The 25369-nt window shown below is 32.7% G+C and overlaps 4 protein-coding genes and 1 non-coding gene across 7 annotated transcripts; 2 read left to right on the top strand and 3 right to left on the bottom strand.

Moving 5' to 3' along the window:
• Nucleotides 1-2636: 2636 nt before the first annotated feature.
• LOC101257885 (glycosyl hydrolase 5 family protein-like) lies at nucleotides 2637-5066 on the bottom strand. 3 transcript variants are annotated; one of them, XM_069288641.1, is made up of 4 exons: nucleotides 4394-5066; nucleotides 3421-4021; nucleotides 3010-3243; nucleotides 2637-2900 (listed from the first exon to the last, which is right to left on the bottom strand). In XM_069288641.1, the coding sequence occupies exons 1-4, from the start codon at nucleotides 4976-4978 to the stop codon at nucleotides 2884-2886; spliced, it is 1437 nt and encodes a 478-aa protein (XP_069144742.1). In that variant the 5' UTR covers nucleotides 4979-5066; the 3' UTR covers nucleotides 2637-2883. The 3 variants fall into 3 exon arrangements, with proteins under 3 accessions (XP_069144742.1, XP_010325669.1, XP_019070758.1); XM_010327367.4 differs by having other exon boundaries at nucleotides 2637-2910; XM_019215213.3 differs by having other exon boundaries at nucleotides 2637-3243.
• Nucleotides 5067-8083: 3017 nt separating this feature from the next.
• On the top strand, nucleotides 8084-10374 carry LOC101244605 (reticulon-like protein B4). The gene is made up of 5 exons (XM_004245512.5): nucleotides 8084-8482; nucleotides 9265-9445; nucleotides 9569-9710; nucleotides 9827-9896; nucleotides 9975-10374. Exons 1-5 carry the CDS (start codon nucleotides 8233-8235, stop codon nucleotides 10142-10144), a joined length of 813 nt encoding a protein of 270 aa, XP_004245560.1. The 5' UTR covers nucleotides 8084-8232; the 3' UTR covers nucleotides 10145-10374.
• Nucleotides 10375-10789: 415 nt separating this feature from the next.
• LOC101244308 (uncharacterized) lies at nucleotides 10790-17407 on the bottom strand. The gene is made up of 16 exons (XM_004245511.5): nucleotides 16550-17407; nucleotides 16230-16351; nucleotides 16052-16140; nucleotides 15943-15978; nucleotides 15704-15797; nucleotides 15152-15194; nucleotides 14952-15046; nucleotides 14273-14337; nucleotides 13635-14131; nucleotides 13471-13558; nucleotides 13244-13384; nucleotides 12317-12885; nucleotides 11895-12033; nucleotides 11748-11816; nucleotides 11513-11641; nucleotides 10790-11377 (listed from the first exon to the last, which is right to left on the bottom strand). The coding sequence occupies exons 1-16, from the start codon at nucleotides 16768-16770 to the stop codon at nucleotides 11264-11266; spliced, it is 2511 nt and encodes an 836-aa protein (XP_004245559.1). The 5' UTR covers nucleotides 16771-17407; the 3' UTR covers nucleotides 10790-11263.
• Nucleotides 17408-19007: 1600 nt separating this feature from the next.
• TRNAL-CAA (transfer RNA leucine (anticodon CAA)) lies at nucleotides 19008-19091 on the top strand. The gene has a single exon. It is a non-coding gene; the product is annotated as a tRNA-Leu (tRNA).
• A 479-nt stretch (nucleotides 19092-19570) lies between these two features.
• LOC101244021 (uncharacterized) lies at nucleotides 19571-23691 on the bottom strand. Its single transcript, NM_001310128.1, has 4 exons — nucleotides 23397-23691; nucleotides 21796-21948; nucleotides 20911-20982; nucleotides 19571-20260 (listed from the first exon to the last, which is right to left on the bottom strand). The coding sequence occupies exons 1-4, from the start codon at nucleotides 23610-23612 to the stop codon at nucleotides 19592-19594; spliced, it is 1110 nt and encodes a 369-aa protein (NP_001297057.1). The 5' UTR covers nucleotides 23613-23691; the 3' UTR covers nucleotides 19571-19591.
• Between the last annotated feature and the right edge of the window lie 1678 nt (nucleotides 23692-25369).

The following is a 25369-nucleotide window of genomic DNA, read 5'->3' on the forward strand; positions in this document are numbered from 1 at the left end:
GAACTGATGAATTTTTGTCTCATTATTGCAGACAAAGTACGTAGGGTATGCTTGTAAGTGAAGCCCACATTCATTAATTTTAAAGTACTAATCTATCTATACTATAATGGAGTACTTTGAAAATTTTAAAATATTTACCTTATTTGGTTTGTTATTAGTTAGAATATAAATTCAATACGTGAACGATTCAAAAGATGAGTCTAAATTTGACTGAAATCTAAGTAAATAGTTATATTAAGATGGAGTCTTTAATTCGTTTAACATTTTAAACAGAAAAAAGTAGAAGTAATTAAGGTGTCACGTTTATGATTTGACTAACCTTATATCTGACATTTATTAAAAGTAAAATTTTATGTAAAGAAATAGAAATGCATAAATTTGAAGTAATATAAATTGATTGAAAGGTCATTGCCAATATGATAACGTCGTTCAGGTGATTTATTGACATAACATCTTTACTAGTACCTACCACTTTCAAAAGGACCTGCCATAAGTATTTGAGCTATATTTTGACTAAAACTTCAACGAATAACTTTTCTATTTTAAAAACGAGTTATTTTAAATAAGAGGAGATTACTTAGATGTTTCTACTAATACTTATAATCTTAATATTTTGAATTTAAATCCCTAAAAAAATAATGAAATTGATTGAGATATCACAATTTAAATCATGATATGTTAATTAATATTGAGGCTATTTATTTATCCTACATCTTACGCAAGTCAGACTTTGCAACTAAAGTGAACAAATTGTGCAAAAAGCATAGTCAAAAAGGTCTTACATCACATCCATTTTCCAAAGTGAGCCTATTTACCAAGTTCCCAATTTATTTTTTTTTTATTTTTCACGTGATGATTGATAGTTTTATTAATACTTTAACTATTTTGGAGTAATGTCAAGTAAAGTCTCATTCGAAGAGAAATATATTCTGTCGAGAAGACTTTTCATACATAGGGTTCAAATTTCTGATAAGAAGAAATATAATCTCATTCACTGCACCACATTCTTCAGTGATATCAAGCGCTATACACTAGCATAGTGAATCAAAATTTATTTTTACAATATAAAGTTGGTAAAAGATTCAGGGGCACATCACAAGTTATAAATTAGGCTTGTGTTATGTGTCTTAAAAGTTATTTCTACCTCTAAGTTCATGTAAAAATAGTTCATCTTCACTAATGTGTGTAAACTTCACGCAAACAAACTATATTTAGCCACATGTCGTTAAACATACAAATATAATCGAAATTTCATCTTCTATCAGACATATATAACTTTAAATATCACATATCTTAAATTATTTTAAAAAAATAGACTTATAAACTGTTACACACTAAATAGTTGTGTATGGTTGTGTTAATTTTTAGCTTGAAATAGTTATATACTATCTTAACTGGTTATAGTATATTATAAATAATTATAATACGTGGTTTATTCCCCTTCTAATTATAATCTTACTTTAACTAGAAGATAATTGACAAAAACCTTAATTTAAATGTGTAATAATTATATAAACCACAAATATTTACTAATGATTAAAGAAGAATTGTCCCTGAAAACAAGGGGGACTTAATTCTTCGACCCATTTAACAATTAACATTCGTATATTTGTTTCTGTTTTAAAATAGCTATCACGTTTTAAGTTAATTTTGATAATTTTAAAATTTAAATTAAATTTACATAGTTATAATACATCATCTATAATTGATTAACATCACCATCATAATAATAATTAGATTTACACTCAAATATTTACTATAATACATCATTTGTAGTTAATAAACATTATATTAATAATTAAATTTATAATCAAATATTTATAAACGGCTCATCAGAATTGGAATATGTATTAGGGTTCCAATTTTCTACCTAATTTTTCTAACATCACCAAACATAAAAAGGAGTTTCATAAATTACTTTTAAGGGCTCCACAATAAGAAAATGACGAAGAAAATCTCAACTTTATTTCTTTTTACCAACTTATTCTCTCATTATTTGTCTTCTTTTAACTCCTTTATTAATTTTGAGATCTACCAAGTATATTGTCATACTCACTTTCATTTAAATTTGTTTGTTCCTAATTTTAGTCCATTTAAAAAAAAATCTTTTTTATATTTTAGAAACTTTTTAATTCGAAGTATGAAGTATCCATATAACATGCTTAAAATATAAGATTTAAAATATATTTTTTTATTTAAGATCAACAAAATTTAATTTTTTTTTTTTTGATAAATTTCATGTCGAATAAAGAATGATAAATAAAATAAAACGAAAGAAAGAATTTTTTTGCTTTGCAAGTCTTGTACATCAAACAGAAAAAATTCCGACTAGCGGGCCATGTTATAAAAACATCTAAGAACATAAATATCAAGCAAAATAAAATAAAATAAATGTTAAGTGTACTACTCAAAGAATCAAAAAGCTTGTAAAAGAATCGCCTTTGTTTAAGATGCTTCACTCCAAAATTTTCTAATGCAATTTTCAATTTAATCGTATTCTATTAATATGAATATCAAACATTAAATACCATATAAACCTAAATTTTAATGTACTTATAAAGATTTTCATTAAAAAAAGTATTATTTGTCTCATATGTCCATCTTTACTTGTTCACTGTATGAAAAATAAATGTTCGTATTGGAAAAAACAAGAGATAATCTATCCTTTTATATCAATTTTATCCTTACTTTTAAATGTTAGTCAATATCTAGTAGCATTCTCTAAACATTAAATTTAATATATTTAAAGAATAGTATAATAATATTATACCTGTGAAATCAATAGTAAATAACTATTGTTAAAGCGAAAGAACACTTCCTAGTAAACATTAGTTGAGACAAGCTTGAACCATTGAGATTGAGGATTATCAATACTTTTTCCATCTAATCCAACGCATTTCCTAACCAAAACTTTGTTAAAAGAAGAATTAGTGTCAAAATCCAAACACAACTCTTTTCCATTCTCATCAACATTTGAAAGTTGATAATTTGAAGCAAGTTTCCATCTACCTTTTTCATTATTAGTGCAATCTTTTGAAAGTGTCAAAGGCATGCCCTCTTTTGATGTTGTTAAACATGAAGAAGTTCCGGTTAATCGGATCGACGTGCCGTCTCCGTGATAGATCCACCGGCTACCTCCGATGCAACTACTTGCTTCTACTACATTGTTGGTTGCAACATTCAAACACTTGCCACTTTGTGGATGAAATAACCAGTAGTATTTTGGTTTCTTTGATTTTGGATCTAAAACATTCAAAAAGAAAGAAAAGAGGTGTTAAATTAACATAATGCAGGGATTAGACAACACGTAAACTATTTATATACAATCAGGTCACTTAAAAGATACTAACGTAAAATGTGATTACATTAGACAAGTTATCTGTTATAACGAATACGTTAGAAGTGTAAGAGACCATTTACCTTGGAGTTTTTGTTGAATAAGTTGCAACTTTGCATGATATTGAGGACTTCTAAGAGAATTCCAAATATTATTAAACATCCCAAACGGTTCATCCATACCCGGTTTACCTTGTCGGGTATAATAATTACCTTGCAAGGCCCAAACGGCCCAATCCAAATCCAAGTCCACTAAGAATGTGAGCAAGCAGCCCATAAACAAATTGCCAGAAGGGTTCATTCCCTTTTGGTCAGCTCCAAATTCACTAACAAATAAAGGTGCTGCATTTTTACCCTTGAGTAAAAATCCCGATTTATCCATAATCTCTTTCTTAATTGTATCACAAACCTTGTTTAGTGGTTGAGTTAAGAACCAATTAGCTTGTCCTTCGGTAAACGCATAGCGATGAATCTCGTATACAATTTTATTTCTTATGTTTAATAAGTTTAAGTGCTTTCGTTTCAGGAAGGTAAAATCAATGTCGTAATTTAATCCTGATATGATTATTAGAATATTAGGGTTTGCTTTATGAATTGCTTTTGCACCTTTCTTGACATTTTTGTACCATACACTTTGGTTTTGAAGTGGACCACGTAGCTCGTTACGTAGACTTATGCCCATAACCTAGATAAAAATAATAAATGACAATCAATAACATCTTTATGGAATGATTCAAGAATATGAGAAAAGGGCTAACTATGAAATTACATCAACAATCGATACTTCTACTATAGTACAAAACCTAGTTTTTTTGTGAACTGAAAATCTCACGTGTCTACTTATCGAATCTCTTATGTTCAATATGTAAAACAAATTGAGGTGTATTCCTTTGTCAACTTTCATCTATTGGTCTAGTCTATCTTAATACATATATGTTTTTATTTCTTTAGGTTGTGGTCAGGTTTGCATACAATCTACCTTCCTCAGATTCTTACACTGGATATATTGTTCGTAATATATTAAAAGTCAATAAAAATAAGTAAGAGTAAAACATACCATTGGTGAATCCTTGTATTTTTTAGCAACAATATCCAATCCTTTTAACCATTCTTTAGGTTGAAAATCCTCATCTCCCCAAAATCCATTCCCATCATGATTCCCACAACACCACATGGGCCTACTAAGGTGATTATCAAGAATAGACATAATACCATGACGGCCCATTTCTTCAACCACAGCCCTTTGGGCCTCAAAAACACTGAGGCCCAAAAGTTGTGGATTCTTTTGGGCTATTCTTGTAAGAGCATCATGAAGCCCATTATTAGCAAAAGATTGGGCCACAGTGAGATTTGAATATCGAGTGAACATATAAGTAGCCCATGTAAGACGAACACAATTAAAGCCCATTAAGGATATATGCTTAACAATTTTACTAATGGGCTGCTGATCTAGGCCTTCTGGTATCATGGTTTGTAAATGGGCCGCCCAATTTACACAAGCTAGTTTAACTCTTTGGCCATTTTTATCATCTATTATCCATCTAGAACTTGTTGATAGAGGTAAGCAACGAGAAAATGTTGTAAAAGTGCAAAGAAAAATAAAAATTGTGGCTAATTTTGCCATTTTTTTGGTTAATAGCATCAAAGAGGATTAAGAGAAGTAAGAAGAATTGATGGAGTTTATACATTTATAGGAGTAATTAGTGTTGATCTAATGGGGTAAAGAGAATACTTCATTATTTTATCTATTGAGAATTATGTTCAAATTATAAATAGTAATAGTGTGAAAGAATGTATATTGCATTGTGTTACCAAGAAAGGTAAATTTAGGTAAGTTATAGGTAGTGTATTGGGGGAAATTACCATGCAAATATATATGGTCGCTTTGTCGACAGATATATTTAAATTGATATGTATATGTTACGCATTACATGTGTATTTAAATGTAAGTGACTATTTATGCATATTCAACATTGAAAACATAAAAACCACATAAAATTAAATTAAATAACACATTTATATGTTATATCTTTCTTATATTATAACTATAGTCCAACTTGATAATAATAGCATGTAATACTCCAACTAAAGAAACTAATGACTCATATATCTTTGCTTTGATATAATATAATATAACTTTTAAAATGTTTGATTTTTCTTTGTCCATTTTTATTTATCGATTATATTTAAAAATAAATATTTATTTCATCCACTTGATTTCTAATTTATCTTTATTATGATCATTCATCATCCGTTTTTATTTATCGATTATATTTAAAATAAACATCTATTCATCCACTTAATTTCTAATTTATCTCTATTATTGATCATAGTTATTCTTCAAAATATTAAATTTATTGAAACAATAACATTATCATTCTATTAACTGCTCTATAAGTAATATGCCTAGTTAATACTAATGAAATAATATTGTTTTTATTTAAAGAGGCATGCCAAAATTTATTGCCAATGTTATTCTATGAAGGGAATAATATGAGATTGTAATTAATTCTCAAAATATAAATAGTGGGAACAAAAAAAAACAGTTTGAGTAATGTTTCTCAATTTCTTAATAACCAAGCTGTTGCTACTACTTTTTATCACCTCTATATCGTCGTTTTGGACACAGAGATTTGTGTTATTTATATTTACGGTAATAAAATATTCAATATAATTTTATCGATTAAATCTTATGTATAAAATTCATAAATTAGAATAGAAAAATTATTATTAATAAATCATCAACGAATAAGATTTTTTCTTTTTCCTGATTGGTTCCCCATATATACCTACACATATACGTGTTTTTGAAATTCGACTAATTTAAGCTAAACATTTATTTAATAAAGAAATTTCTATCAAAATCGAGAGATGCAAAAATAAATAGATCCAAAGATCTTTCTAGTTCCCCAAACAAAGCATTAAATATATTTTCATGCTTCGATATAATAATAAAAGAATATGTATATATATATTATTGATATATAATTCAATTCAACTTGTCTTATTCATTTTCAAATAAAAAAATCATTTTCAAAAAATAAAAAAATCACGCATGATCATTCTTTTTGTGAATTTAAAGATTTTGTATTATATAAACTTTAAATTTTCTATAAATTAAGTATATTGGTTTTCCACTATCTTATATTCTAATGAAATTTCATGTTAATTGTTCTATAGTGCCTTAGTTGATCTGCACGTAAATTGCTTATAATATAAACTATGAATTAAATGAGTACTAGTTCATGGTTTGACCTCCTCCGTTAAGAAAGCAAATTACTTCTAGAATGTATTATATTTAATTCTCGATTGTATATATATTAAGTGTCCTGATATATTTCATGAGGTTTGGTTAAGTATTAAATTCATCGTCTATCAAAAATATTATTTTTATATTAATAAAATTTGAGATTTTTTTATTTTACTATAGGAATAAATTAAAGTTATAATCCATTTCGAAGTTTCTTGATAGATGAAGATGAAATAACCTATTAAAAATTTAAGATTCAAGTCTCAAAAATGTATAATTTTTTAATAAAATCATTTTACTTTTTCTTGTAAATTCATTCTATTTAAATTAAAATAATGAATTAATATCTTTAATATTAAATAATAATTATTTTTTTTAAATAAAAAAAAGGAGGAAATGAGGACTTTGAGTCTTCCAGTAAAAGAAGCCTACTTTATCAGAAAGCGATCTACTCTCGATATAAAATTTTTCAATACGAATTTAAGTTGAATAAAATATCGAATATTAATTATTTGAAAAGACTTTATTTCATAAACCATGAGTTAAATGGGAGTATTAGTTGGAAAATAATGACATTAAAAATAGTATGGCCTCGAAATTATCAATTTTGTATAGTATCATCACGCTCCAATTTTGTCTTTACATTTTTGGTCCTTCTAGTATCTTCCATTTTCAAAGTGAAACAAATCAGCTGCCACAAGCCCATTAAATCAACGGCCCAGATTCTTTCTTTTCACATATACTAGAATCTCTCTTCCCTTCTCCACAAAGGAAAAGAAAAAATTGTCTTTAGCCCCTCTATTATTAAAAAAATATCAATCTTGATCCCTACAAATATAATAGTGTAACATTGTACTTATGTCTCTATAAACCTACAAAGGAAATGAAAAAAAAATATGTAATTTTTGTATTTTGTTTTTATATTATTCGATATATGCATTCGATTGATTTAAGGTAATATGTCATTTGATTAATTAATTAAGTTATGGACAAGTTTTGTTCTATCAGTTTGATTAAGGAATTTGTAATTTGTATTATAAGTTCAATATTTAAATCAAGAAACAAATTGAATTCACCAAACACATAATATTCGGCTCAATTGATTATTTACTGTATTCTTTTCATATTTAATTTTGATATACGTAACTTTGACTTGTATGAAACAAGAACACCATCTTCATAAAGGTAAATACAACACTAAGCACACATATCACGATTTAAAAATTCTAATAATACACGTAATACTGCACGTGAGTTATAAAATTGCCACATGAAACACATAGTTTAATTTTATGCAAGCTATAAATCATTGTTTGTGTATATCCAAAATTGAAAATATGAATATCAATTGAAACCAAGTGAAAAATCATATTTATATATTATACTCTACGAGAAATCCAACGTTAAAATAAGGGTTTATCTTTTAAATAATAAAAGATGAAGGGGTGACAAATAATATTTACTAATAACCAAAGGACTAAAACCGAAAATCATACATGTATAAAATTCACCTACAGATTCATTGTAGCACCAAACAACTCTCCATTTTTTCCTCTCTCAGAATCTCTGCAACTTTTTACAAAACACAATATATATATACACTCACCGATTTTCAAGGATTAGGGTTTTTCTCTCACTGTGAAGTTATGACGGAACACGACGACCATAAAGTGGAGAAAGAGGAGCATGATGAGTCACTGATGGACAAAATTTCTGAAAAACTTCATTTCAGTAATCATTCATCGTCGCCGGCACCGGCGTCGTCTTCGTCTGATTCCGATGATGAGAAGAAAAAACCGACGTCACCAGCACCAGCAACGTCGTCGTTTGGGTCTAAAGTTCGTCGGCTCTTTGGTAGGGAACGTCCAGTTCATAAAGTCTTCGGTGGTGGAAAACGTGAGTTTTCGTTTTTTTTTTGTTTACTTCAGCTTATTGTTGAATAATAAATTGAACTAGAAAGGATCTGGTTGGTACTGTTATTTTTTTTTTTTGAAGTTAAAGTTTGATTTACTTTACATCTGCGAATGATTATTCAGCTTTTTGTTTTAGTCCTTTTTGATCAATCAGTAAACTAAAAAATCCCAGATTTATGAATCGTTGACTAAGATTGAAAGAGAGTGTTGCTGGTTAGCGAAGTGTAACTTTCAGCTGATTGAAGCTTTATAGTTCGATTGCTACTTAATTTGGTTTTAAATGTATTTTGGTGTGTTTTTTAGTTCTATGTGCCTATTCATTGTTTTTAGATCTGGATCTGTATGTTAGTCCAATAATTTAGTTTCAAGGGAGTGTAGAAGTCTTTGCTTTTTGTTGAGTGTTATTGGTTCAAATGGAATCATCCAATCGCCTCCAATTAAGGCTTAGTCGGTTGATTGATGTACTACTTTGTTCATGAGATTGGATTGGAGTATCATATTTGAGATGATTATGATTTTTTTTGTTTCAATTTTTTCTTAGTCTAGGCTATCTTAGTGTGTTTTTTGGGGTAGGGATGTTTTAAGTTGTAAAAAGGTTAATAATTAGTCTAAGTGAAGAAAGTTTGCTGGATATGTGGATCAAAATTTGTGAACCTAGGGTAAATGGGAATGGATTGGATATGTGAGGAGTTATATATATAGCTGAAACAACTTGATTATTGTATGGAATCAGAATTCATGTGTGTAATTGTTTTGGTGGTGTAGCTGCTGATGTGTTCTTGTGGAGGAACAAGAAGATTTCTGCAGGATTTCTTGGCGGGGCAACAGCTATCTGGGTTCTCTTTGAGGTAGTAGAATACCATTTGCTCACCTTGCTCTGTCATGGTCTGATGATTGCTCTGGCTGGATTGTTTTTGTGGAGCAATGCTAGCACTTTCATTCACAAGTAAGTTACTCTTGTTGTTAATACTTAAATGCTGTAACTTTTTATTAGAGGGTTTATTTATTGGACATTGAGTAGTTTGGGGTTGAGGTATAGTTGATTGATATATCTTTTTGCCTTCTATAGATCTGCTCCACACATTCCAGAGGTTCACATCCCTGAGAAGCCTGTTTTGGAGTTTGCCTCAGCTCTTAGGAATGAGATCAACCGTGCTTTGGCAGTTCTGAGGGAAATTGCATCTGGAAGGGATTTGAAGATGTTCCTTTTGGTGAGTCTCTCCTGACATTTAAGGATACTGTTTAGTTTCAAAATCTCATTTCTTGGTATTACTTTGGGAATTGGGGTGTGCAGTTGCATCTTATATAATCTTGTCAACTTCTTCAGGTCATTGGTGGTTTGTGGCTCGCGTCAATCTTGGGTGGTTGCTGTGATTTCTTGACCCTGTTCTACATAAGTAAGTAATACTTTTTCACTAAATTTAGATGCTATGTCTGAGACATGTGATTGACTGTATTGAAACTTCTTGGTACAGTTGTTGTTGTGCTACACACAGTACCTGTTCTGTATGAGAAATACGAGGATCAAGTGGATGCATTTGCGGAGAAAGCCTTGCATGAACTCAAGAAACAGTACGCCGTCTTAGATGCAAAGGTATTGAGTAAAATTCCTCGAGGGCCACTGAAAGATAAGAAGAAAGATTAGATACGCACTATGTTGGGACGAGGAAAAGAAGAGGAGGGAGGGTGTCTGTTGTGTTATTGTAGATGCATCTTTTTGGTTGTTCTTTGTGAATTTTGATACAAGATGGTGGAAGTTTGTTTTAGGTTCCACGGTTTTGTGTTTAAAATGGTGGAAATGAAGTTGATGTATTAATGATATGAATATGACATGGAAATACTCTTTTAAATGTTTGATTATTTGGCTTTCCTCTATGTTGCTTTTGTTATTTATCGTCGTCTCTTGTCTGTGAAATTGATAGAGGTAGGATAAGTTATAAAGATGTTTGTGTGATGTTCTTTACACATGCTAAGATGGTTTAGGTAGCCAAACTGAAGCTAAAATCCAAATGGCTGTATTTTGAGGAACTGAAATATCTTAAAAGTTGATAAAAGACTTCGCTGTGACAATTATTGTTACTTTCTCCTGGAATTGATTTCTTTTTTACCAAGAAAGGGATATTAGTTTTCATGTTACCCTTTTTATGTGTTAATATCAGCTATTGATCTGAGATATATTTGTGCTGAGAAGTTGAGATATATTAATGGCAGTGCTTCATGCCATTGATGGCAAAAGCTTGCAGCGTCTACTTATGGTATTGTAAGATGTAAAAATAGTACATGGAAATAATTGCAGAAATACATATGGTATTTTCATCTAAAAAATTCCTTCAACACACATCAGTGCTAATTTTTCGAGAGAAAGAAGTAGAAGCGGTTGTCTTCCTCTTTAGCACTTGCAAAGAAGGTGGAAGAAGAAACAACTCTCAGGTCTCTTCTACTTCCTTTTCCTTTGGTGTTAAACAGGAAACAACCAATATAGTACATCATTCAGACGTGTACAATCTTAATATTACAGAAACAACAACAGAACAACGATTTCCAACCTACAACATAAAACTACAATGAAACCTAGAGGCAAACAGGTCAGCAAGACTCGGTTACTACCAGCCAGCACACACATTAGGTACTCTAATGAACGTGACAAGTACTACTTATCACCCCTTAACAACTACTACTTTCTTTGGTTAACATCTTGTATTTTGTGAAGACGTAAACTGTATGGTAGGTCGAGCAGGGTGCAGGAACATGAGATTTAACTATCCTACAGAAAATAAGACAATTGCTCCTTTTTCCTTGATCCTCCTTCCCCATATGACTCATTCCATTGTTTTAGCTCACTCATTATTGCTCCTCCAGCTGCAAAGCTGGCTGCAACCTGTTACCGGAAAGGAAAAAATTTCAAAATGTGCTACGGTACTGTCCGGAGATTGTCCTGAGAAGTTGCAGTAACAAGTGAACTGATCGCGAGACATCGTGTTCTTAATTAGGTATATAAAGAAACTCTTCTAACCTGATTTTTGGCTTCTTTAAAGTCTGCCATATTCAAAGGCCGGATAGTGATCACCTTATCCTCCTTATCCACATCTGTAGATGGAGCAACTCCACCTTTCTTAACTTCCTCAGCTCTGCGCTTCTTATCCTGCAGAAGTTGAAGCTTATTAATAGGAGGGAGTACAACAGTAAAGGGATGAACAAGCAAATATCTCTTAGTAATACAAATTGGCAAGGAAGGATATTTCACATACCAAGTCTTTCAGTCTTTCTTGCTGTATTAACTCTCTAACAGGCCGGTATGCAGCAGTAGTGCACAGATTCTGTCCCCAAGCATTGCCAGATATTGGTTAGTAGGTGGAATTTAAGGAATGTGAAAACTAGAATCAAGATAAACAAACCTTGAGATCGCTTCCAGAGTAACCTTCAGTCATTGTCGCCAGCTCCTTGAAGTCCATTCCATCATCAACTCTCTCCTTGGCCAATAGAGTTTTCATGATCATTTCCCTGTTCTCTACTGATGGTAAACCAACCATAATTCTGTATTGAAGATAGGGGATCGTTAATATTCCACATCAATAATAGAAACAGAATGTAGTGGTACTTTAATACTAGAAGTACTCTTTAAACGTTCATAATAATCTAGGAGATATATATCCTTCATTTACTACTGGAATATATTGCAGCGATGTGATTCCTGTTCTTAACGAAGCTCAACTATTTTATTACATGCCAATGGAAGGACTTCCCATAGGCTGATAATCATCATACTAAAAGTTTAGGAAGAAAAATTACAATTCATCAGTTGCAGATCAGATATTACCTTCTCTCAAAACGCCTAATGATTGCTTCATCAAGGTCAAATGGCCTATTGGTAGCAGCAAGAACAAGAATTTTTTCACCTGATTTTGTTAGTAACCCATCCCAATGAGTCATGAACTCATTCTTTATTTTCCGCATAGCTTCATGCTCCCCGGCTCTTGATCTCTGACCAAGCATGCTATCAACCTCATCCACAAAGATAATAGTGGGAGAGACCTTAGCTGCAAGAGTGAACAAGGCGCGGACATTTTTCTCATCTTCTCCAAACCATTTTGAAGTAATTGTGGACATGGACACATTGATGAAACTTGCTCCAGCTTCTCTTGCGATGGCCTTCGCCAACATAGTCTTCCCTGTGCCAGGAGGTCCAAAGAGCAGTATTCCCCTGCATGGCTTCAAAAGGCCACCTTTGAATAGGTCCGGTCTCCTCAGGGGCAACATCACCAACTCCTGAAGAGATTCTTTGAGTTCATCCAAGGCACCAATATCAGCAAATGTCACACCAATTTCATTTGCTGGTATAACTTCAGGTCTTATACGCTTCTCGAATTCATTGTCAGGAGGAGCTTCCTGGTACCATCACATAAAGCAATCTTCAATTGGAATGGTGTGATAAGAGGAACAAGGGATTGTGCTCCCACATTACAGTAAATTTAGGAAAATGAAGAGGAAAAGTAAATCACAGCAACTTGAAGCACTTAGATGTATAACAGATAATCTGCTCAGCTTGTAAGAGTCATGGTTAGAACATTAGCATGTTAGCAGGGTAAAGTTTTAATCAGCAATCCCACATTGAAAAATATCAGGTATGTTTTGTATTTAACACATAGTAATAGGTCAACCATGTATTCATCAAATCATTCATTTTTCAATATATAGTTTCTTCTTTTATCTTCTGACAGTTGGAACAATCAGAATGGCAACTCACAGGAGTTTTGGGGGCTGGGGTTGTAATGTTCCCATCTATGACGGGGGGAGCCGGAGCTTCAGCTTCACCTTTGTTCTCTGGGAGGACACCTTCAGTTTTGACTTCAGGTTTTGTAATACTAATTTCTCGGCCCTGAGCATCCTATAACAAATGAAATGAACTTAAAAAAGCTGAAGAAGTATTCCAAATTACGTTGACCTTCTCAAACTGAATTTAAATTATCCTACCTTCGATGTTTCAGCTTGTGCTTCGAGCTTTATGCTATCCTTCCGAGCAGATTTTCCTTCCTGAAATACGTCCAATCCATGGGACAAGCTGTGGATTTAAAGAGCAGAATTCAGCAAGTATTACACATATCATCATACAAAAGGGAGAAAAAATAGACAAGGACCTTGAAGATGAAATAACAAGCTTCCCATTTCTGTATTCAGGGTCCTTCGTACACATCAGATGGTACGAGATTGCAGATACTACAATTTCTTCTATATAGTTACTTAGGACCATGGTGTCCGACATACAAATTGAACCTAGATCTTCACATTCAATATCATTAGCAGAAAGTACTTCCATTATGTGATTTCTGTTGTCCTGAAACTGGATCATCTTCATATCCTCTTCTAGTTGAGTCTTCCAACTAACAAGATGAGTTTCCTCTTCTGGGGGTTTGATTTCAAGGTTATAGGGAAATACTGAAGAAAGCCTTTCATCTATTTCCCTATAATCATTTCCAGGGTCCACAATTCTTGAACCAAGGATCAGTACAGCCCCAGACAATTTCTTCAGCATTTTCTGGAACAACACGTATATCTTTTCCGACCTGCAAAAGAACTTCTCGACATCCCTGAGATACAGAACCATCGGACTGGTTTTTGATACTCTGACAATAATCTGTAAGTAGAATCAGCAATTTTAGTTCGACGAATATATTAGAGAAAGATCAGGCAATGACTATAATGGCCATTCTATACTTGATCATTCAGAGTTGATTATAAGCGAATATTTTGGGATATATAGAACCCAAATGAATACCTTGTACAAGGTCTGTATAAGAAGCTTCTCGTCAAAAGCCCAGCTACTGTTGCGCATAAGTGGAGCTGTGACAGAGAAGAGAAAAATACACAATTTGAAGCTTAATCAGAATCTATAAATTCTATGTTAAAAAGAAAATCCTACGAACTCTTTCATGAAAGACCACATTTCTGTCTATCAGGTGGTAATTAGTCCAGTCTAGGCAGACCCTCAAAGGAAAATAATGAAGCACATTCAGACACTGATTGATCCCATCTGACAATCCAGGTAGCATCTCTGCCTAGTTACTAGGTAAGAGATACATACTTCAGAGTTCTTAAAAAGAATCTCTCATGTGTAAATGAAGAGAAAAATACAGAATTGTTCATTGTCTTATAATTTGAACCTAACAAAATTTGAATCCTCGGATTTCACCATTTAAACAAAAAAATAGATGATTCAAGCCAGCATTGAGAAGAGAGTTGTTCCCCACCACCACCACAACACACGACACACACACATACCAGAAAAAGGGAAATAGAAAAAGGAGGAGGACAACCTAGTAGTACATATGATGAAACATTTGCTGGGTATAACACTATGACATAATGCTTAGGCAACAATTCAAAGATCCAAGGCAGTTAAACTAATTCAGTAAAGATTCAAGAATAGCAATATCATAGTTGATGCAAGTCAAAACCTAGATTCCCTGATGAGCCATATGAACTTATATCATTCAAATTGGCTGAGGCAGATGCGTTCCTCCGCAAATTTGTAGTTATAAAAGATCCATCTCTGCAAACATATCAAACAACAAGAATCAGAAACATGACCAAGGAAAAAAAGAAGACAAATAAGTGAGTAACATATTCAGAGGATAAGAGAAAACTTATTTCATACTTCGATCCAATATCCACTCCACTGCTTTGCCTACGCAATGATCCTGCAGCAACATAATTACATACATTTGTGACAAAAACAAGAAAATAAAACATACAGTTTGGAGCATCAAGTTGCAAAACCTCACAATGAAAATCACCAATCAAAAACTGGAAGTTTCAATGTCAACAAAGTTAACAATACTCAAAAGTTGAAATTCTCAATCCACTTGGACATGCGGTCAAAAGCATCATTCAACTCTTCATATTTTTCTTCAAATACCCTATGTTGTTCTACAATTTACATAACTTACTTCAGACTTGTTTGAATAAAGAAGAAGCTTTACAGGGTGAAACCACGAAGTGATCAAAATTCGTTAATGAAAATTTTGTTATCTTAGTTTATTTTGCATCACCACTGCACAGAATCTTAGCTTCTCAAGAGACTTGTTGTTTTGGGTGAGAAATGAAGAAAAGGAGAACTTATAATCTAGTTTTTTGTATCTTCATTGCACTTTACTCCCAGGTCATAGGGACTTGGTATGTTTCTCTCTGTGGGTGATTTAGTTCATACCTTTGTTTTCCTCCTTAGACTGAAGCATGGAAAGGGATCCAAACATTCCAGACATTCGCCCTAATGTTGTCTCCGATATAGACCTTTTAAAAGACTGCAATAATCGAAGTTATCAACAATAAATACATACTTTATCAATATCTTTATTTCAGAAAAACAGATTCTGCAAAAAAGTTTGACATGTTCTAGAGGAAAGTTGGGCCATAGGACAAGTGAGAAGATGTAGACTTTTGACTTACATATTCTTTGCATGTTCCTCCATATTTGCTTTGCATCTGTAGAGGAATGGCCATCAGAATATTCAGATATGGAGAAGGAAAGGTGAATCTAAGCTCTTTATTCACATACCTTCAGTGAAAAATCAGTTACATCCAGTAGCAACAACTTGGCATTAAAGTAATGAGCCAATGCCTTGGCGAGCATTTGTTGATAAAGTTCTGGAAAATGCGAAACATAGAGAAACTAATGGGCAAGTAACAAACAGAAAACTCAAACCAAATCCAATATATTGTATGCAAAGACTAACCAGCAGGCCCTGACAGCAAAATTGTTCGACTAGCAGGGGAGAGGTTGCGAGTATGCTTAGCAAAATCGGCATTTGTCAAATGAACAAAAGACGCACTTGTCAGCAACACCCTCGTTTGCTCGCTGTCATATGTCATATAATTTTCAAAATCAGTAAGTTGCTTTCAGACGTAAATGTCAGCAATTACTAAAACTTTTCAAAAATCTTCTCTAAATTTTAAACGCCATAACTCCTCAAAACCAGAACGGAATCTACGTATATTTCTAAGATATTGAAACATTAAATGAAACAGAGTATAGCAGAAAGGCTTCGTGATTTACCTTAGGTAGTATGGAAACTCATCAAAAGTGACTTTACTATCCTTGCCATTGGCTATGAGATTAAGCATCTCTTGCTCCATAATCAATGGCGTAATAACATTCGCAGCGGAGCCACTAGCCCATCTACTAACCGTCTGCCCTGAAGCCAATCCAATTCCAACACCAACACCAACACCTATTCCCACACCCAACGCTGACAACAACATATTCTTCTGTTCCATTGCTTATACTCAAAACAAACTTCGAAATCACAAAACAGAGCACCGACAACAAAACACGATATCTCTATCGATAAAAAACACAGAATCTCAATTAAACACAGATTTGAACCCGGAAGTAGTTAAAATCGTTGAAAACTTCACCGTCACCTCTGGTAAAACACACAGAAATTCAAATTTTTCGAATTTTCTAAAATTTATCTCAATCAAACAAATAGATCAGTATCCTCCTCAAAGATCATTCAGATTCCGGAAACAAAACTCGTCACAATAATCACCTTTTCCCGCACTCTGTATTTTTATTTTTTTTTACGTTCGCGCAGTTTGTTCACACTGCATATAAAGTGTCTTCCTTCATAAAAATCTCCAATTCATCCCTGAATCGTACTCGTACTACCGCCTTTGCTTTTTCTTTTTTTTTGGTTTCCAGAAAAATTAATAAAATTGATCGTTTTTTACGTAGTTTCTAACACGAATGGATCTCCAGAACCTGAGAAACACCGTATATGTTTTTGTTTATTGATGATAATGAAGAAATGAGAAGCGGTGGTTTCACGGCGGTTCACGGCGGCGAAGAAATGAGAAAGGAGAGGAGAAAGGTGGTTAGAGTGTGTATTACACAGTTGCCGCTTTTTCAGGCTTCGGGCAATTACAACTTTATTACTTATTAAAAAAGAAAAAGAAAACTGACTGTTGGGGTCCACTGGATTGCTGACGTGTGAGTATTTGTAGATAAATTGAAGGCAGAAATCCTCTACGATTGACACCGTACATACATACTTGTACAAATTTTATTTTTATTTTTGCTAAATACAATTTATTTTTATTTTTGCTAAAATAAACAATCGCGGATTCATGATAGTAACCAAAAATTAAAGAATAATATATTTTTCGTAGCTTAATAAATCGTTAATATACTGACATCTCAATTTATGTGAGACAATTATAAAATGAAACTGATTTTCTAGATGGAGAGAGTGGGGTAACAGGTGATTACAGTAGGGATACGATACAGAGTACCATTTGAGATTATTATTATGGGCAAGGCTGAGAACGCAATACTATGCAACAAAATTAAATTCAAGTGGGGCTGATAATGCCGAAATAATAAACCAATCAAATTTCACTTAACAAAACTGTTTTTACAGAAACAGCCCTTATATTTATACCAAAATGTCTTTATTAACCCTTATCTTTTTATAGTATTGTGGTATGTATCGAAGCAAGTGGAAGGAATATCTCTATTTTTGGAAAGTATTCGTTCAACTTGGAAAAACTTTATAGAATCAGGTATATTTAACGTGACACGGAATTTTTAGAATTTTTAATATTGAGATTTAGAATCGAAGAGGAAAATATTTAAATTAGTCGAAAAGAATTTGATATTTACTATATAAAAAAATAAATTTAATCATGTATAAATAATAATATTTTTCGTCGAAAGAGATTTGGATGAAACTGACAATATTCGAGTAGACTCCTTGCTCTAATATGATAAATGTACAGGTCATTTGATGACAATTACACAATTTTCACTTAAAATTTTCGCTCTACAAATTAAATTTGAACTAACTAATTCACTTAGTAAATTTTAAATATCATATAATTAAACGATAATAATTGTAGAAGGGGTTGGGGGAACACAAAGAGATGGGAAGCATAGGGACTTGATTTTCTATTTAAGTATTGTTATTTTGAGTAACTTTTTTAAAAAATAAGACACGATTTTTCTATTAAATTCACAATTGATATTGCAAGTTGTAGGGATTGCTGAGAACAAACTTGTTCAAGTCACAAAAAGCAAAACAACATAAATAAATGATTATTCTGCTAGCTTCTTCTCCTTCTGAGTTTGATTATTATAGTTTTTTTTTTAAAATGATTATCGTATTATTTTGTTGTGACTAATATTTAAATATTTTATTAGGTTTTATTATCATTACTTTTATTTTTTTATGTCTTCCTTATATTATTCTGGTCAATTTTTTTCCTTGAGCTAATGGTTTATTAAGAACATTCTTTATACCTTGAATATAAGAGTAAAGTTTATATACACTTTATTCTTCTCAGATCATACTTACAGAAATTATATTGAATATCTTATTATTATCGGACGAAATTAACATCGTGTCTTTTCTCCTGTCCATTTCTTGTATATTTGTAGAGCTTAATTTGCTTTCTTTTTTAGGTATTTTTTAAGTTGGATAGAAATTGTCAAATATGCTAATTTAAACCAACAAGTCAGGATGGCCGAGTGGTCTAAGGCGCCAGACTCAAGTTCTGGTCTTCGTAAGAGGGCGTGGGTTCAAATCCCACTTCTGACATTTATTTTATTTTTATCTTTTTACAACAATTTCGTTGACATTATTGATCAAATATACCTGCTTCAAACCTAATACGCACACGTGATCAACATAACATTCTTGTTCAATCAAGTCGATCATCCGTATCGATTCCCTGTGTAAATACTAATAATTAATTTACGCCCATAGTTTTTCTTTTTTATCTTTTTTGATATTAGCCAAAGTTGAGAGTCACCAGATTTGGCTTATGAGTTGTGACCAAGTGTCTTCTATTAGTCAGTCCTATGGTCCTCTTAATAATTTACACCTAAGTTTGTACGTGTCACCTTTACTTCTAAATACCATTAAAGTACCTTGTATTGGTGTGCTGTCTCCATAAATCACATTTGTATCTTTTTCATAGGTAAACATAAAGACACGCAGACACGGCCCTTATCGATCGCATATTAGGATAGAAAGTTAATATATAAAAATTGCATGGATTCAAATAAATTATTTCATTGAAAAGAAGTTCTGTATTTTTATTTCATTAAATCTAAGAATACAAATCCATTCCATAGACTATGCAAGAGGATGGATGGCAATAAATTTCTTGAACGTCCATATATTACACCCATTACAACTCCTAGAAAAATTAGTGGTAACATCCTTTGTACATTAAAATGTGCTAAAGCAAAGGCAATGGAACTCATAAGAATGGAACACCATACAGGCATGTATTTTGTCAATGAAGGGAGAAGGAAGCCCCTAAATACAATCTCCTCCCAGAGAGGGGCGCAGACGACAAGAACCAACGCGTACAACGCCATTGCCACTGGATCACGTGCTAATATAGACTGCTCGACGCTAGAGAGAGTTAAAGGAGTGGAAGGGAGAACAGGTAACAGGTCGAGATTGAACTGTGATAGCCGGTTCACTAATGGGAACATGAGACATCCAACAAGAACGTCGAAGAGCCAGTTACCTTTTAGGCTAAACTTGAACCAGTCTGATGGAAGTGGACGGAAACGGGTTAGACACCGTTGAAGAATTAGAATTCCAGCAAGACCCTCGGTTACATCGGTTAAAAGGCTGAATAAAGCCTGCCCTCTGAATGTCAGTGATTCTTTGCTGATACCAACCATATATGCTCCAAAAGGAATCATCCAAGAACCTATGAACCAAAATGAGACGATCCAAAGAAGCATAACCTGCATGATCACACTTCTCGTTACCATGTGACACACATAACATGGAGAAGTCGAAAACTAACAACAGAGATTACAACTCTTTGACGACAAGCATACAGAAGAGAGGGGAGAGGGGGACCAAAAGTGGAAAAATGGTTGAAGGCAAGAGTAGTAGAAAAAGCCAAGGAAGCACAATGTTTCTCATATAAACACTTAAGCCACGATGAGCTATAACTGGAGGTGTAAAAAACTATGTAGAGCTTAAGATATATAAACATAAATTTGTAGTAGAACTAGGTAACTTAGAAGAGGAAAAAACAAGCATTTCACAAGTTTCATGACTAGAAACACTCCTTAAAATCTACACACCAAAGCCTATGCAGAAACTGGGAAACTACTCAGAACTGTTTTTAAATCATAGGTATTTGTGATTTCCTTTTTTTTCTTTTCCTTGTATACAAGTGCAAGTATCATAAGTATGACTGCCACTGAGATAGTCTCCTTGACACACAATTGAATAAGGTAACCTCTTTCTTTCCCATTTTGGAGATATATGTTAATACATAGTAACTTGACAAATGAACAAACTACATTCTGACTCGGGAATGATCAGAAAAAATTGTATAGCGATTCTTAGTTAGGCCTCATTGTTAAGGAGGATTACCCCTTACCTGAAGGATGGTCTCAGCTGTCCATGGGACTGTCCATGGTTTTCCGGTCACCTTAAATACTAGATCTGCAGCCTTAAAAACATAAAGTTCTCGTTAAACGTGAGAAACATTAGTTTCAAGTACTTAAATCATCTCAGTTAGTATAATTAACAAATACTCATCAAAGAAGAGTTTTCCTGCAGCAATGAGCCTAGAATGTATCAGTTCTTGTCTTCTTGAAGGTCCTTGTGACCGCATTAACTGATGTGCACACAGATTCAAACACTCTAGTGAACATGTCATACACACATTGGGCAGTGCACTTTTGGCATATTATTTTTCCATTTGACCGAAGGTGCATTTGTATGTATATTTGTCAAAGCTGGAGAATAAAATAGTTCTATTCCTTTCCTAATTCTACAGACTACAAGGGCAAAAAGGTTCTTTTTTGACATCTGTGGTGTCTATGCCAAACAGAAGATGAAACATTTGTTACAAACACCAAAACTTCAAAGGACTTATGAGATTTCTCTTTCTTCCTTTTTTTAATTTTGGGACTCATAAATGGTTTCTATGTTGTGGAAGAATGTGACTGTCACAAGTCACAACATTTAAATGGTGAATATGAGCAACTGAATCAAACTCCAAAGTAATAATTCGCTTCTAAATTAAAAAATATCAGGGTCTCCTTAAAGATACAATTCGATACAATAAATACTAGTTAATAAAGAAGGTCTTCACCAAAAAATAAAGCAACAGCAGAAAAAAAGAAAACTGAACTTCCCCTTCAATTATCCCACCCCCAAACCCAAAAAAGAAAAAATCACAGATATGACGAGGGAAGTTATAGCTCCACCGCTGTATGGAATGCAAGAAATACCAGCTCTATAAATGAAAGAAAATTACCTCTCTAAATCGCGAAATCCAGTTTCTTTTCTCCACACTTGGTTTATCAATTTCCGGGTTTTTCAATTCCTTATGTAAAAAGTCATCAATAGACTCAGGGTTGGAGGAACCTGAAGACGATTCTTCATTCCTAAAGCATGAAATTTTCCACCTCTGCAAAATTGTCAAGTATATGTTTAGAAATGTACATAATCAAGTAGCATAAGAAATCATTAAAAGAGTAAAAGACGTTGAATGTACTGGATAAATACTTAAGAAGTTACATTCAATTTACTGATAGAACACTTCAAACAATTACTAAAGCTGATTATGTAACTTATCTTACATCTGAACGTGTACATCATGTCAAAAACCATAAAATATCAACTAACTAGATTGGAACATTATGGCGAGTAAAGATTGGAAGTTACAACTAACTAGATTTAAAAGTACCTATCTTACCCAAGCCCATTACTTATAACACATGAACTTAAAAAAATTGAACTCTAGAAATATAGAAAAGCGAGCAAAGATTAGACATTATGGTCAATAACAACTGAATTGTATGCAAAACAACTACAAACACAAGGAATCAATAACTAAGCTCTAGAAACACAGATAATGATAAAGATCGGAAGTTATGGTAAGTAAAGATTGAACTGTACAAAAACGATTGAGAGAACATAAACCCACTTACAATATTACCTAAGCTCACAACTCTTTTTGTTGATGACAAGGGAAACCCGTAGCCGCTACCCTTTGGGTGCGCACAGGGTAAAACCCCCGCTCTATGCAATAGCTCGCAAACCACATAGGAGAGGTAACCCGCACTAGGCAAGCCTTGTGCGACGAGCTCGACCCAGAAGGCAAACCCCTTGCTTTCGCTGGCAAGGGGTTTCGAACTTGAGACCTCCAACATGGAAGTCCCAAGCTCAAACCACTTGGCCACCCCGAACGGTTACTTAAGCTCACAACTCTAAACAAAAAGAATCAACAAACTGAACTCTAAAAATACAGAACAATGAGCAAAGATTGGAACCTTATGACAAGTAAAGATTGAGATAATACAGCTACCTATATTAAAATTTAACATAAATCCACTACATATACAACCAAACCCACAACTAGAAACACGAGGAATCAACAAACTGAACTCAAGAAAAACACAGAACTGTGAGCAAATACTGGCACTTCATGGCAAGTAAAGATTGAGCTATTACAGCTACCAAGATCAAAATTGAACATAAACCCACTACATATACTACCAAGACCACAACTACAATCACAAAGACTTAACAAATTAAAATCTAATGATACATAAACATGATAAAGATTGGAACTTCATGGAAAGTAAAGATTGAGATGTTACAGCTACCAAGATCAAAATTGAACATAAACCCACTACATATACTACTACCAAGATCATAACTACAAACATAAAGATTTAACCAATTAAACTCTAAAGATACATAAAGATTGAGATGTTACAGCTACCAAGATCAAAATTTAGCATAAACCCACAACTACAAACACAAAGATTTAACAAATTAAACTCTAAAGATACATAAAGATTGAAACTTTATAGCCAGTAAACATGAAATCTAGTGAAAAAAAAAGGTTACCTTTGTAGAAATCCTGTGATGGGGTTCAGAGATTCTGATTCTGTGTGAAAGTGTGGGCAAAGATTTGGGACAAAATGTTGAAACCCTAAATCTAGGAGATGAATTAGAAAGAAGAGGAAAAGAGTGAGTACAATTGGAGCTCAGCATGAGACTAATCTGTCTTTTATTATCACAAAATGCTCTAATTTTGTGAGGAAATGGAGAAATTGAATACATGGGATTTGGGCATTTTTCCCCCTTTCTTCTTTGAACCACCAAAAACCAAACCCTAGTTGCTACCAATTAATTTCGATCTTGAAAAAAAATAATCTTTTTTTTAAATATTTATATGTATTTTTTATTTATTTATATGGTATGCAAGTTGACGTTTTTGACGATTGACGTGAGGAAAAGAATCTATTGGATTCTATAAATAAAAATATAAAATATATATGTATGTCCATGCAAATCTGTTTATTCCTTCAATTTCTTTTTTTGCATATATTTGATCTCAAAGACTTTTTTGATATTTGGAATATCTTTTTGAAATAATATATTTCGTTTTATAAGTGTGAATAAGAATTTATGATAGAGTAGCGTATTAAACATTGATTTTATGTCAATGAGTTCTAAAATTCTTAAAAAGAAATAATGATCTTAACCTAAAGTAACAATCACGAATAAATAAAAGTAAGTATTTAATTCAATAAAAACGAATACGAAAAAAATGACAAGTGAGAAACAAGAGTACACACCACATATTTGGATAGCAGTAATTAGATTAACAATAAAAGTTAGACCCTACTAACTTGAGAAGAAAAAAATTGAGTCAAATTATTTTTAATGTGAGTAGAAATAAATAGTCAGATATTATAGTTTCATAATAAGATACAAATATATATATATATATATATATATATATATATATTTTATTTTTTTTCATTTAACAATTTCGCTTTTAATTTTTTTTTTTACATAAATCCACCTATGCTTTTAATTAATTCTTACCAAATTTTTTTTTTCAAATATTAATGACAACACAAATACTATTTCCTTGCTCATATTCTAATCTTTTACCTTCAAATTATATCGGCATTATAAACATTAACAGGTCTTTTGTTGGTGATGAAAAAAGAAAAAGAAAAAAAGCTTGAGGGTCCATTTATTTCACCTACTTATTTGACTTGTGTTTAAATACCAAAAGTCGGGAAGAAAAATGCCATTTAGAGCACTTTTAAAGTACAAATATTTTCCTTTTATTAAAATCGCTTTCTTACGCAATGCGATTTCTGCCCAGTGCTCTGATACCACTTGTCACGATTCGTATTCGTACTGGAAATCAGAATCAAACGAGCTTTTACCCTTCTGTTCCACACAAGATTTCCGTTCTCGTTGAGTTCATCTTAGGACACCTGCGTTATCTTTTAACGTTATTTTACTTATTTCGTGAATCGAAAGCGGGGCACTGCCCCTATTTTTGGACCCAAAGCTCGCTTCGCGGGCCGATCCGGGCGGAAGACATTGTCAGGTGGGGAGTTTGGCTGGGGCGGCACATCTGTTAAAAGATAACGCAGGTATCCTAAGATGAGAGAACAGAAATCTCGTGTGGAACAGAAGGGTATCTTATGGACCTAACATAGGTCACATACCTCACGACATAAGATTGAAAGATCCAAACCTTCTTCTTCGGAGCGAAAAGGGACGTGGCCAAAACATAATAAAAGTCGCTTTCAAGAAAATGACTCGACACAAACTATCATAATTGATAAGTTAACCTTAGAATGAGCGTTATTCAAATAAGGTATACATACACACATACTATATTATAATTAACCTTAGAATGGGAGTTATTCAAATAAGGTATATACACATACTATATTAAGTATTCTTTCTAACAAATTGTTCGATGTGTATTGTACTTATTGGTTGCTAACAGTATACAATACAATTTCGAGATATAACTTAGTATCCATGCGCTTCATATTAGGTGGCAC

Source organism: Solanum lycopersicum, chromosome 8 (genome assembly GCF_036512215.1).
Source record: "Solanum lycopersicum chromosome 8, SLM_r2.1".
NCBI lineage: Eukaryota > Viridiplantae > Streptophyta > Magnoliopsida > Solanales > Solanaceae > Solanum > Solanum lycopersicum.